This window comes from Branchiostoma belcheri, unplaced genomic scaffold (assembly GCF_001625305.1).
Source record: "Branchiostoma belcheri isolate BF01 breed outbred unplaced genomic scaffold, Haploidv18h27 scaffold5, whole genome shotgun sequence".
NCBI lineage: Eukaryota > Metazoa > Chordata > Leptocardii > Amphioxiformes > Branchiostomatidae > Branchiostoma > Branchiostoma belcheri.
This window is the reverse complement of record NW_017804131.1, coordinates 1,761,480-1,776,093: the sequence shown is the minus strand read 5'-3', so window position 1 is coordinate 1,776,093 and position 14,614 is coordinate 1,761,480. Positions and strand designations below refer to the sequence as shown.

The 14,614-nt window shown below is 44.6% G+C and overlaps 2 protein-coding genes across 2 annotated transcripts; one reads left to right on the top strand and one right to left on the bottom strand.

The window, feature by feature from the left end:
* Positions 1 to 5,651: 5,651 nt before the first annotated feature.
* Positions 5,652 to 7,413, top strand: LOC109479634. Its single transcript, XM_019781620.1, has 4 exons — positions 5,652 to 5,682; positions 5,830 to 6,014; positions 6,570 to 6,750; positions 6,914 to 7,413. The coding sequence occupies exons 1-4, from the start codon at positions 5,652 to 5,654 to the stop codon at positions 7,411 to 7,413; spliced, it is 897 nt and encodes a 298-aa protein (XP_019637179.1).
* A 5,688-nt stretch (positions 7,414 to 13,101) lies between these two features.
* LOC109480144 (transcription factor HES-1-like) lies at positions 13,102 to 14,608 on the bottom strand. The gene is made up of 3 exons (XM_019782302.1): positions 14,452 to 14,608; positions 14,202 to 14,297; positions 13,102 to 14,070 (listed from the first exon to the last, which is right to left on the bottom strand). Exons 1-3 carry the CDS (start codon positions 14,506 to 14,508, stop codon positions 13,342 to 13,344), a joined length of 882 nt encoding a protein of 293 aa, XP_019637861.1. The 5' UTR covers positions 14,509 to 14,608; the 3' UTR covers positions 13,102 to 13,341.
* Between the last annotated feature and the right edge of the window lie 6 nt (positions 14,609 to 14,614).

The following is a 14,614-nucleotide window of genomic DNA, read 5'->3' as shown; positions in this document are numbered from 1 at the left end:
TGTGGGGTGTGAGACTTGTCCCTAACAGCTATGTGAGCGCTTTGATGCTTCAGATCATATTCGGATTACATTCTTGTACCTGGTCATTTCGCTGTCAATTTGCATCAACGTCACGTTTGGCTTTCTTTCATTGTCACGTTTTAGTTCGTTCAGTGAGATTCTCGTTTTATGACGTGACTCGTAGTTAGTGCCATTGGCACTATCCTCAGCACCCTCTAGAGTGTAAAACATAAATGTGAATTATGTTCACGAGGTACGCTGATGAGCAAAAGTGGCATTGTAAGGCTGAGCGTTAGACTAAAACGAATGGCCCTTCCTCCATTATCTCCGACGGTTGAGTCTGAGACCACATAATATGACAGGTCTCACCGGAGGTCCATGACGGCCGTCCCTTTGTTTGCAGGATTAAGGCTGGCGCCACTAGGCGCTCCAGTCAAGAATGAACGACTCTTATCAATAATTAAGGCCATTTTCCCTTTCTCTTTCAGCCGTCAAAATGGAGGAGTGTGACGGAAAACCACCAACCAAGAGGACTAAATAGGGCGGGACAGGAGATGGTTTGATTCATGAGGTCAGCGGGGGACACCTTCTGATTCAGTGCTTCCGACGAAATCTCGCGAGAGTTGATAACTCTCTGAACGTGACTTGAGAGCAATGTGAAGGCCTATTGTGAAGTATGTCTAGCAGTAACAGAACAAGAAAAAAGTTTTATATTTTCTGTATGATTTACAACCTGCGTCAACGATGGACCGTAGGCTTATGCAAGTATCTAGAGGCAGAGACGCCTCTGCATTTCCACCCACCTACATGCAGTCCACAAGGCGTCCATGATGACACACTGCTGCGACCGACACTGTAAAGGAACCCTCTTTCCACTAGAGCGAGCGCTGAGCGATCATACAGTGCCTAAAATTGGATATGACCCTTGATTTCATAATGGAAATATTCTGTGCGACGCAAAAGTATGATTCAAAAGACAAACACATAAAATAGCAGAATTTCTGGCGACCTGTCAAATAGCTCAGCGGTCGTGCAGCTTCTTGTCTAGTAGAAAGTGGGTGTAGAGAAAAATGACAGTGGTATATGATGGTGATAGGGCGAAGTTCTTACATAAATGATGTCAGATTCAGCATATAAATGACCAAAGTGACCTGCTTAACAAACGTTTTGCCTGTTTGTAAAGAAAGGAATACTGAAGTGTATTGGGGAAAGAGCCTTAAATTTGTGTGCTTGTACAAATGTGATATCCATGATGTTGGCAATGTGCAATAGTTCATCTAGCAAAACGCTATGACAGTGTGTATCACCTTCTGTAGCTCCCTTTTCTTCTACGGCCGTTTTGGAAATGTGGATATGTTTTAGGTGCCTGGTGGCTCATTGGTTAGTAAATGTACACATTCACAACATGTAGCTGAATAGATGAGAGTTCCATAAGGTTTGCATAACATCGGATACATGTGCAAACTTCACAGTATCGAATGCTTTCGATATGTGTATCCACGACCTCTTCAAAATATGTGTACATGTCCGAACCTGGCAACAACTGTTCTCCCCGATATACCAGCGTTAGGCCACAGCAAGTAAATTTTATGGATGACATCCTCCACAGACTCGAAATCGAATGCGAGCGGGCGAAAAAAAACTAGGCGGGCCGCAAAAAATACAAGGTTCTTCTTACATTTCAAAATTTTGAGTCAATCATTGTACAAATGGTTTTGATTCAATGGGAACATCACATATACACAGCCAACAAAACATTAAATCAGAGCCTTTTCTTGTCTCTTCTCTTTATAGTTATCTGCCACCCACCTTCCGACATGGCAACAGACATCTTTGCCCATTTTCGGCATGGTGACCACAAAATTTCTTGTTTTCTTCCAAAATCATGCGAAAATCAATGCGCGCTCTGATGTCATCCATAAAAATTACTTGCTGTGGCGTTACGAACATGCTCAAGTCGACGTTCGTCAGTTGCACTGACAGAAGATATGAATGACAGGCGAAGGGAGTATAAATGAGTGTACATAGTCTTATCAAGCACAAGCAAATAATGTCTAAATGACGTGAATGTTTGTTTCAGAGGGATGATATTTTGTGTCTATCTAAATGTATGCCTGACTGTGATCTGACAGATCGTGTTGAAGTATGAATTATATGTTCGAAAATAAAAAGTCCTTACAATTCAGTGTGTCACCATTTAGTGAAAAATAGAAAAAAGTGCCACCACAATTCCACAAGGTAGGAAATTCAAGTCGGCACATTGCTGTATCCATTGCTGACTTTTACAGCTACGTTAAGAAGATAGATATAAGCACTTCTCCAAACACTTGTGTACCTCAAGTAAACCTCAAGACTTGTGATTCCTCCAACCTAATCTCCAAGCAGATTCTCATGGGCAGGTGATACATCTGGTGGCCGATGTGATCGTCCCCTGGCCCAGAATGAATCTGCTTGGAGATAACCTCCAACCCAACGGTAGTTGTACGTCACTGGATACGACCCAGGTACCCCCGAAGACCGGTACGCACCACCCACTCTGATAAGTCGTGAATTGTAGATATCATGCCGTAAGTCAGCATGATCTTATCGTGGTCTTCGCTGCATCCACATGTATCATTACCCACACGTACTTTCTTTATCAACTCTGACGACTATCAAGCTGATATTAAGTTAATATTGTTGGGAATGAAGGGACCGTATACTATAGTACTCTGATGTGCACGATAGGGCGGTAGGCCTTGAAGTCGAGCTTGCGTGCGTGTAAACATGACTCCGGGCAGGTAACAGCAGGAGGCCATGTCGTCCCTAACTTTGCCTTTCCGATATGTAGGGAGGATGGAAGGGGTACAAACGAGCGGTAAATAGCTGTTCAATGGAGGGGAAGGAAATACGGGTTCTTGTTCAACACGTGTCATTAATAACGACTTCATGGCATTGAATTATAGTCGGGCGCGGGATAAGACGTCGACGCTGATTGTTTTGCAGCGCCACCTATGAGGAAGGTGGTGGAATTGCAGTGCAATGTTAAAGCCTTTTTCCTAGAATCCGATAGATAAAGTATTAGAGGATGCATCACAGGGTTACCAGTATCCCTTGGTGATAGTGGAATGAAAACTAAGAATAGAATCCCAATGCTCTATGTCGAGGGTCCACCGGAACTAAAAAGGATTGATATCAGGCTCATTAACTTCGGAAACAACACTTCTCCAGAGGTCTTACAACGCCTCAAAGACGCCCATATTTCTTTCCAAGTCAAAAACAGTCCATGATCTCTGTGACAGTCTATTGGTGAATCTGACGTACGCCGTAAGAAGACTTCACAGGCAACAAAACCCGCAGTCGACTGTTTGGCGCCAGGTTTTCAGACCGTTTTTAGGGGATGACTGAAGATTCTGTTTTCCGTAACAAATCAATCACATATCTAGTAATAAAAACCGCCCACGTCAAGGAGCTGGTCGACCTGTGTCTGTGTACTCAGGCCTGTCACACAGATGGGAGTAATAACGTTGATCGTGCGGAACTTTTATGATTCCTGATTTTCTTTACAAACGTTCGTTGATTTGTGTGTCGTCAGCCGGTCTAAAAAAATGTTTTCTTTCCTACCTCAAGGACAGTCTTTTGCAAATTTCAAAGCACGCCAACAAAATTCAAAGAAACTTAACTGAAATGTACCACAGGAAGGCGTACTGTGGATTTTTTCTATTTTGCACAGGTGTCGCCATTACACCTTTGGCTACAAGTTTCCTTGGAGCAATATATTTGCATTATATATGACATGAAAACGGCAATAAAAGAAGAATCATAACTATTTTGGGTAATCATAATCATCCATACTGTTGCCCAGGGCCCATTTCATCAATGTAACGTGGTATATATGTTGTTAACACATGCGAATCTAAATCACCATACTACTATATAGGGGTCGGGAAAGAAGCCACGAAAGAGCTATTCATTCCAACGTAACTGCCGTAAAAACGTGGTGTATGACTAGCATGCATTAACAAGCAAAACACGAGACAGAGGTCTTCGGGTCAACTCTTTATGTGTAGACCTAAATATTTAGTATTTATGACACTTCCCTTGTGACTTGAGTTAGGGGCTTTTCATCACGTAAATCATTAATGGTCATTCAAAAACTCATTATGGTCGAGAGAAGGCAATTTACTGCAGATCATGAAAATTGACTTTCAAATAACGCGTTATTTTGTGGGCATAACAGCCACTAACAACTAACATTGGTGATGGCTGGGCCACATTTTGATGTAAAGGAAATCCTTTATTTCAAGAGAATGCGTTTTCAGCAAATAACAAGAGACTTACGTATGCATTAGTATTCACTTCTGGGAAAGCGAATGATGTCCACGGATATCCGTAACCTACCCGTTATGTACAAGAGGCGATGTGCATATGACATATAGGTGGGGCTCTTACAGGTTATCGTGCTGTTACAATGACTCTTCGCACTTTTTTGGCATTTTAAGAACGTCAATATTCAAGACATTTCACAAAGCGATGAGATATTAGGTCAAACGACACTTTCCTACAAATTGTCACTGCCGTAAGGACTACAACTTCCAAATTTCAATCCCATTTTATGAGACAAGAAGACATTAGGCTATTGCAACGGCGTTTTTGTTAGCTATTCTATCGAAAGCTAAGCCTAAGGTCCCTTTCAAAAAGCTCTAAGGCGTGTGGACTATTTGACGGTGCAATATAGACTTGGGCGTCAGGGGGTGCTGCTTGATGGCCTGAATTTTTGACAGTTCAAGGACTATATGAATATGTAAATACTATTACCACAGTGGTTAATTATAGAATTGACAGACCATCCAAACCAGGGCCTCGTTTGCATAATTGGTGACAAAGTGATACAATCGTCTCTGATAAGATAATAGTAATACTCTCATACTTTGGACCGCTTATGTTGAAATGAGGGCCTTATTTGCATAATTAACGAGAAATCGTTCTGTTTGTAATACGCCAGTGGTAGGTTGTGGGGCTTTCCCATTTGTGACATATTTCTTTACTTACTACGTTCTTTCCATGGAGTGAAGCACTGTTTTGACGAGTGTGTCGTGCATTCAATGCAGTTTCTGTGTATCTCGCCAGAGGGGGTAAAGTCTACTATTAACCTTGCTGGAACTTGAAAACTTAACTATAACTCTATATACTTATGTAGCTACAACAACTGTAAATTCATTTAAACTCGTGTGGAATCAATGCGCGGTAGGGGGAAAGAATGTATTTCAAGTTCGCCGTGATTTAAAAGCCTCATTACCAGCAAAAGAAAGCAAAATCAGCAGGCAACCAGGCAAATACAACCAGTACGTGAGGAGTGGACTACGATGGATCATAGGGGGGCAGTATTTCAAACATAACGCGCCGTGTTAATTTTCGTTTAACGAGAAGACGATATCATATACTTTACATACATAAACGGTGAACTGAACAATTATACAACCAGATACCATGAAACATTTTCGCATAGCCCAACAAGCTATACATGTAGTATTTTCTGGAGTGTTTGGAGACCCCTTCTCGAGTGATCCGGAGTGCTTGCTTCTATCGCTTCATGACGTCTTGACAACCTGTTGAATTGCGCAATTTCTTTTTTTCATTCTTCAAGACAAGGCCTACCGTCGGTGGTGAAAATGTCAGTGGAGAAAGTTGTCATGGACCAAGGTAGGCTATCTTTGACAGTTTTCTAAGGAAAATCTTCAACCACGGGCCCGTTTCTTTACCGGACAAAACAACCGTTTCTTTTCTTAACATGTTTCACTACATTTTTTGACAGTGATTAAAACATATATTATGTTTCATTCCTTATAGGTTTTGTCCCTTCGCTGACCAGGCCGTACAAAAGGCAGGGCGGCGCGCGCGGGTGGCGGACGGGACTGGTGCTCCTGGCGGGAGGCTGTCTGGGCGGGGTGCTGGTGTGCGCCGTCCTCATGCCGCTGGTCTACGTCACCATGTCAGACCTGCAGCTGGAGGTGACCGAGCTCAGGAAACTCGTGGTAGGGCTAATATTTTCGAATTCAGCTCAGTGTGCAAGTTGTGGGGCTCTCCTCAACAATGGGGCCTACCGCTTTATGCCCCGCCTGAGAGGACGTCAACTACATTAGCCGAAGCCAGGCACTCACGTGTACCAAGAGTCCATGTTTTCGCTATCGAGAAAACCTTAAAAACAATATTATCAAAATTCAACTATCATAAAAAACGTAGGAATTAGCCACTGCCTTAAAAAGTCCAACCCTTCAGTGATGTTCGTAGAAACATTGGATAGATCTATACACGAGTTTTACCTTTTTCAAGTAGCCTCTGGGGAAGACTGCGTAATTAAGTTTGGTTGTATGCGTTGTTAAGTGCACAGCATTAGGACTAAACCTAGGGGCTCAAGTCAAGAACCCAGTACCTCCCTAGGCCAACAAGTTTTCAACAAACAAAACCGCCAAACCATGCAGCCGTGGGAAAATGGGGACAAGTGTACGTCACGGATCAGTTGGCTGGAGAGATGGAGTATTGTCTACCTACTTCAGTCGTTCTTACCAATTTCTTTACATAATACACAGGTCACCCGTTCTCAACCGACTGTCTCACCTGGTACGGAGGACCGACAGAACGACACTGCTACGGGCGGGGCACATAGAGAGCGGAGACGGCCGGACGACCCGCCGCCGCCGTCCATCGGGAACGTGTACGTGCGGTGGGGAAGGGACGACTGTGGTGAAAATGCCAAGAATATCTATGCCGGTAGGTCGAACAGAAGTTATTTAACATAAAATATCATCTCATGATGTCCTGTCAACAACAATCAAAGCTCATCCATTAGTTAACTCACGCTGCCTGAAACATCTAACATCCTCCGGGGATATCGATCGATAATGATTCAGAAACTTATCCTCCCTTTTCATAGGTGTTGTGGGAAGTGGATATTGGGAGCACCCGGGAGGGGGAAGTGACTTCCAGTGCCTGCCCCTAGAAGATGTGGAGTGGGACAACCCAGTGGCCGGTTATCAGCATGACAGCTACATGTACGGGGCTGAGTACCAGCGTGGTGCTGGATACTTCTCCACCGACAACATGGGGCACATCACCAACCCTCTTAACTACGACGTCCCCTGCTCGGTGTGTCTCGTGTCCGGTCGGTCTGCACACGTCATGATCCCCGCCCGCCTGTCCTGTCCTCGGGGGTGGAGTAAGGAGTACAGCGGCTACCTGATGTCGGAACACTACTCCCACAACAGCAACAAGAACTTCATCTGTGTGGACGGAGCTCCCCAACTCAGGGAAGGATCATCTGCTAACTTTGATGGAGCCCTGCTGCACCTGGTGGAGGCGAGGTGTGGCTCTCTTCCCTGTGGGCCCTACATCGACGGCTACGAGCTGACCTGTGTGGTCTGTACCTTATTGTAAACTGCTAGTGGCTCAACTGGGCAGCAGGGTCAACATATTTCCCTTCACTATCTTTTTTAAGTGTGTGATTGTTTTGTGTAATGATTGTTCTTCTTGTGTAATACAACGGTGAATGGATCAACTGTATACTTTCCATACATATATACAGGATAGCAAAGACAACAGATCATCCTTTCGCCTCTACAGATTCTATTGAGACAATTGTAGATAATTTACAGTCATAAGTTGCATTGAGTGACGATTGGGAAGTGATTGCTTTGTTTTTTTCAGGTGGATATTACTTCAGCTATTAGTCGTTATCAACATTGTGTTGTTGTACCTGTTCAATGTTGGCAAAGTTCTATGGGTGTATGTTGGATTTCATGTAAATATGTGTGCAGTTTGTAGGGGTGCGGCTGATACATAAATATCACGCTGTTTTAGATTTGTCTAATACATGTGTATATATTCCACTGAGGTGAGTTGCACAGGTTGTGTTTCGACATTGGGTGAAACTTCGGATACCACATGGAAGGTACTTTAAATTGTCACTATTAATTTTCCCTTTCCTTCCCAACACTTCGCCATCAAGGAGAGTTTTAGGCATCGAGCGGCAGCCACCATTGAGGATTCTGATGGATTTCGGTCCCCAGTACAGACAGCTAAGATGGATGCCCCAGGGATGCCCCATCTTGGTAGCCTTCCCAGCATGCATTATTTCACTCTTCAAAGCAAGGCCTGGGTAGGGACCAGCATCAGGACATCCCATTGGAAATCTATGCTAAAACCACTAGAAACAAGAACTTCAAAACACATTTACCTTTATCTCAAACCTCAAGTCTTTACCCCCCCATTGCAAAGCTGGATTTGTCAGGTGTCTTTTGGTACAAATAGTGGAAGTTCAACTCTGGGGTTTTAATGAGCTACAGCCAGAATATTGAAATGATACCAGGATTTCACCCCCTGGCAAAGTGGGACAGTCCACACAGAGAACAAGTACTAGTATTTTATTAAATAGAGGTCAATGACAGGTCAAACCATGGAGTAAAAAAATAAAAATCTTTGGGGAGTGTGATAAGCTATGTTTCTAATCATTTGACATCTGTCCTTGGCCATTATACTGTTCAGATTGCTAAACGCGGTCACATGTTTTTTCATACCAGTTCACAATAGTCTCGCTAGATGTCGCAGTTACACCGTGAGCAAATATCCTCCGAGTTAGTACCTGCAGTTTTTATCAAAACCGCATGGATATCACAAATCATGACAGGGAGGTGCCGTGCTTACTAGTTCCAAAAAATCAAATGATTTTAACCTCCTTGCTAGTTTTAATGAATAACTTTGAAGAATGTACATGGACACCATAAGGCGATGTGTCCCATAAGGAAGTGGTACATGTTTAATCAAAGGTTTGAAATCATTTAAAACTTTGAAACTTTACAAACTTTGCCACAGTCAGTAAACATAAACCATAAGAGACGGATAATGATATCATGACATAGTTACAATACTAGTAAATGATAAAGGTGAAAATGTCTTTTGTGCATTTTATTTTCTCCTTGTGCTTTAATGTTCTTTTCTGTCGAGTTCAAGGTACATGATACCCTTGTTTCTGTACACTATTCGGCAGAAAAAGTCCCTCCTTACGACCCTAACCCTGCCCTGATCATCAAGCAGACGTATGGCTTCGACTTGCAATTGTAAGTTTTCTTTGTATATTCTTTTTTCATTCAATTTGAGCAATTGGACCAAACAATGCGACAAGTGAGACTCAAGAACATGTAAAACAGGGTCACACAATATTACTTTGCTTTTTTCAGAGTTTCCTTGTATTCGTACATTCATCCTTGTCTATCGCAAGCCCCACACCAAGGACTGGGGAACTTGTCACAGTCCTTTGGTGGTGTTCTTACAAAAGGGAGATTACCCGTTAGAGAGACGCGGTCGTCTTAGGTTGAGAGGAGACAAAGGCAAGGGCATTCTTTACTTATTATCTTTCTTCTAAGTCGGAATCTTCCCACAGCCTCCAACAGTGGCCTCCAGACGTGCAGTAAGATTTACCGTGGGAGATTTTTACCTTTCTTTGTCGCGGCCACTTTGTCTACACGCCGAAGCCGCCATTGTGATGATTGTCCGCCGGTAAGTGGTCAGAATCGCATGTCTTAACGGAAACAAACAAGTTCAAAAGAGCATCCGGTCAGGACTAAACGACTTCCTTTGTGGGTAACGTTTTCTTACGAGTTAGTTACCTGGCACCAAAGACTTGCTACCGTTCTCGTTCTCATGAGTTAGGGGATCGACCAGTAGTGTCTAAGGGGAGGGATGAAAAGTTTCAAGTTGTCCTTTCACCTTGTGCTAGCTAGCTAAAAGGCAGTATCTGAAGTTGTAAATAGGAAAATATTATATGAAATAGGAAAAGTAATATACAAAGCACTATGTAAAAATCAGCTTTATTCTTTACCCAAAGACTATATATCTAAGCACGTGCACGGTCCTTGATCTAAGACACCTGTTTTCTCCTAGCGGAGTTTCATGCATGTGCATCTACACATCGCGCGCACTGCTACACGTTTAGTTCATCCAATACATGTAATTTTAAGTAAAAGTATCTTCGCTGCGAATCAAAACGTCGTACCTGCAAATTAAGACCACTATTCGCCCCACATTCACAACTCCACGTCATATATACCTCTCACACGTGCGCAGGTGATATAGTATTACGCCCCCCACTCCGGACATCGCTCGGCCCGTCCCCCCGTCCCGGCCTATCGCCTTCCCCGCCGCCGGGCCGTGCGTGTGTTTGCCGGAGGTAAGCCCACCCCACGCCGGACGTGTTGTGGTTGTAACGCTGATCCCGGGAGGTGACGCCGCTCACACGCTCCCGGGTCACCTGAGCCACCAGGTGGTTGTTTGGGTTGCGGTCGACACGGACCACCACGGGCGATCACCTAACTGTCGCCATGACAACGAAACGAACGCCCTTTCTCGTCTTTGATGTTAGATAGTGAAAAGCTATTCTCGTTTCTTCACAGTGATGACGATAGACAGGAGGTATGGCATTTGTTCTTAACTGGTCCCCAGAGCTTCCTCTTCTTCATACCATAAACCGTGACATACATATTATAAAGGCCAACACAAGTGGCCGCATACCTGCCTATAAAGGGCGTTTTTCTAGTTCAATTCCTAAAGAGGTCATGTGGATTAACCTTTATTCTCCAAAGCTTTGCAGATATAGTCAATAAATATTTTACGTTGCAACCTCGCATTGCGAGCAGGGCTTTTCGTTTACTTATAAAATGATAATGGACATGAAATAACCCAATATTACCACACGTAACTCGTGCTGGGTGGTAGAGTCTATGACAGTGATGTATGTATGACCTTATAGCAGGGACAGGAGGGCATGCCAACAGCACTAATTGGTAAACTTGAGATCCAGGACTCAAATATCCAAGCAGATGTTGGGAGGCTCTAGCTCCCCCATTGTAAAAACGTGTGCCCCACTATAACGTTTCCCATCCATGCCAACTTTTTGTATGGATGAATAATTCATGTATATGCGTTTGAAATAGTCGTCAGTTTCTCCAGTTTGGTCTCGCAGTTCAGTGTTGGGACATGTCACTGTTTACTGTCAATGATCGTCAATGAGATTTCTCTTTCTCTCCCTCCCTCTCTCTATCCCTCTCTCTCTCTCAGTCTCTCTCTCTCTCTTGGTTACATGTAAACTTCATAAATACACATGCAGAACTCTATTTCACGATTTCCTGTCCACTTAGTAATATAAAAAAAGGCAACCTACATGAACGCCCCATATCGGTACAACTACCATTAACCATCACACAAACGCAAATTTCATATAAAAACAAGCTACCATTATTTCTATTTGATTATTGTATTACCGAAGTCAAGTTTGCCATACATGTTGCGGATGTTTGTTTCGGCTGACACCCCATGTTTTTTGCGGAAGTAATTATTTGACGATCACCACACTGGTCAAAAACCCGCTTCCGTCTGACACAGGCATGTAGGATCAAATACGATATGAGACCAAAATGATCAAACCGAGATCCACCCCCCAACCCCAACCCCCAGATTCTCGTATGTGCATGAAACACATCCATAAGCTGGTGTGTTACGCCGAAAGGCGGTTATACCGGCTATACAGATACAGATCCATTGTTCTTTAGATATCGCTATAGTATAGATTTTTGGCTTGCTAATTGCATTAGTATGTTCTTATTGTAGTTTTACGTTCCAACAGAAGCCGGTATGTTAGTGTGCGTGTCCTTCACGCAATCCTAAGCACTCATACAAACAGAATAACAGACATGCTACGGTATTTTAGTAGAAGCAACCACTTAGAAATATTTCTAGGGAGTGCGTAATATTTTAAGAAAACCATAATAGCATAAAACCAATGAAATTATGTGCGAAATTACTAGTAGTACCTGCACACAAGCAATTTGTGATAGCGAACCGTATTGTAATCATGGAGAGTACAAAGTATAGGAGAAAAGGTAAACTAAGACAGTAGCCTCCACCCCTATTAGACGCTCCATTTGGTTGAACCCTGAGGACCTTGACGTCCGCCCGCGGGGTGTCTGTTTGATATGGCCCGCGAGCCGTGGCTGGGCGCGCCCGAGCGTCCTCAAACAGCGCCTGTGACCCGTGGCCGCCCCGAGCCAGAGGTCGCACACGCCAGTGATTTTCCCACGGCAGCGCGCCCCACAGGGCTCCGGGCGGCTGGCATACGCGTACTGATGAATCACTGACAGAAACTCCGCAGAGATGTAACCGTGAGATACCGCCGCGGACAAGGACGTTCCGAAAAACAAGCCCCGCTGTTCTGTGGCCTTGCAAAAGGCATGCAGGAAATTGTCAAGTACACAAGGGGTTTGGAAACGGCGAACAACAAGTGCTGTCTGCATTGAAAGATTGGGAAAAGGTGGCCTTCGCAAAATATCAAAGAACGGAGTCATTGACCACGAAATCTATCGCTACATAAACACGTAGCATATGATACAAGATACGAGTAGCTTGTATCAGTGTGTTTCCTGTTTCAGCGACTAGAGGCGTTTCGAAACGTTCTATAGATAGTTCAGCCTTGTGGTGAGAGACAAACTCTTTCAACTCACGCTAATCGGTGCAACAAGAAAAAAACGCCCAAATCGGCAAATGCCACATGCATAGGCATTCAAAACTATTCACGACTATTGTACCTTCATAAGATGCTTACATTCCAAAGCTATTACCCGCTATTTTCCCACAGTCGTGTGTTGGGCAGTACGAGGGAATGCTTTCGGCGGACGACGCCAGTATGTGATACGACAGGCGTCTATTGTTGTGTGTATGAATAAGCTTTGATGGGGCACGCTTCCCTTTTTAGATTTGTCGTGTTTCCGGATGCAATGACCATTATGCCGAGATTCTTTTACTTACGTTCTACAGAGACCTCACGCGAGCTATTTTAAGTCCTGATATTTGGGCTGCGGTTGAGACATGCTAGGGCAGAGACTTCCCTGACTAACTACATACTGGTATTGGTCTTCCCAATGAAAGGATAAGATAACTTGCTTGGACCAAGGACCTTTGATCAGGGTCATTCAACCTACTGCACTCACCTAACCCCTTACTACTTCGAGAAAAGGACCTCGTGTTTCAGTAATTACTTGCATACGCTAGTGATTCAACAGTCGCACACACGGAAGATTCATTTCATCCCATTTTAATACCACGGTATCAAAAAGACCAACACATATACACATAGAAACTTCGTATGTTTAACATACTGCCATATATAATATAAAATATATCTGCAATCTCATTAATTTCTCTCAATTCATTGTTTTCTGTATATACATGATAAAATCATTTGTACAATAACTGATGTTCAGATTTCAGTACATGTAACAGTGGAATGTACAACATCAAGTCTTTTCAGTTCGTTTTTCACCACGGCCTCCACATCTTCTCTTCAGGGATAGGCGCGGGTGACACGGCCGCCTTGGTGGGTACTGCGGCTGCCTGTGTGGGGACGGGGTGGCTGGGCACCACGGTTTGACTGAGTCCGTTTGGAGAGGAGACAGAGACTGAGGAAAGTCCTTGTGGTTGTGGTTGCGCGGCTGACACGACGGTAGTGTTTGTGTACTGCACGGGAACGACTTGTTGCTGTTGTCCGTTGGTCTGGACGATGGTCTGCCCGCCCGGCAGGAGCACCGCCACCGGCTCTCCGCCGACGAAGTGGCCGGGCACCACGGGAATCCCGCCGTACATGGTCGTCTGGATGGCCTGGGGGTACGCGCCCTGAGCCGGGGACAGCTGCACCCTCTGCATGGGGACCGACGCGGAGGCTGGCACCTGCACTTGTACGGGCTGGACGTGCGGGAACGCCGACGGGTGAACCCCTGCGTACAGCCCGGACGTCATGACGTTGGTGGCTGGCTGGTGAGTCGCCAGGTGGTTGATGAGACGCTGTTTCACCTGGGAGTCGACGCCGTCCATGGAGCCCATGACGCGGGACACCTCGGTCATGCACTCGGTGAATCCGGATCGGTACTTGCCCAGCAGTGAAGGGTCGGTGGAGACTGCAGCCGCCATCTGCTGCCTCTGGAGGTTGCGAAGATGCTTGACAGTCATCTCCAAGATGTCAGCCTTCTCCAGCTTCGAGTGACGGGAGCTCTGCAAGGGACAAACATCAAAGACTTGGTCAATATATTGTGGTCTCATATACTAGTACATTACCTATAGAACACTTCTATTACTTGCACTGATGGAGATTTAGACAATCAAAAGATGATATGTGTACTTACATCTTTGTTCAGGGCTTCAAGGATGAGGGTCTTCAGCTCTGTCAGGCTCTCGTTGATACGAGCGCGGCGTCTCTTCTCCATGATCGGCTTGGAAGACTGTAGAAAAAGGTGCAAAACATGGTAAGATACATTGTACATTGCATTGGTAGCTATTTGTGTAAAGCAACAGAACTATCACGGGGTAAATTAGACTATGGGGGGATACTACGGTTGTCTGTAATAGTAAGTTGTGCAGTACACAAATACATACCTTACGGCTCTCCATTCTTGCCTCACGGGCCTTGTCCACAACCTTCTCGGCAGGCATGTTGCACGGTCTGGAGTTATTCCGAGTAAGTCCGGCGAATGTGTAGGAATGAAACTTCGTGACTGCGAACGGCGTTCTGCGATCAACTTCTCAATGGACGTCGTGT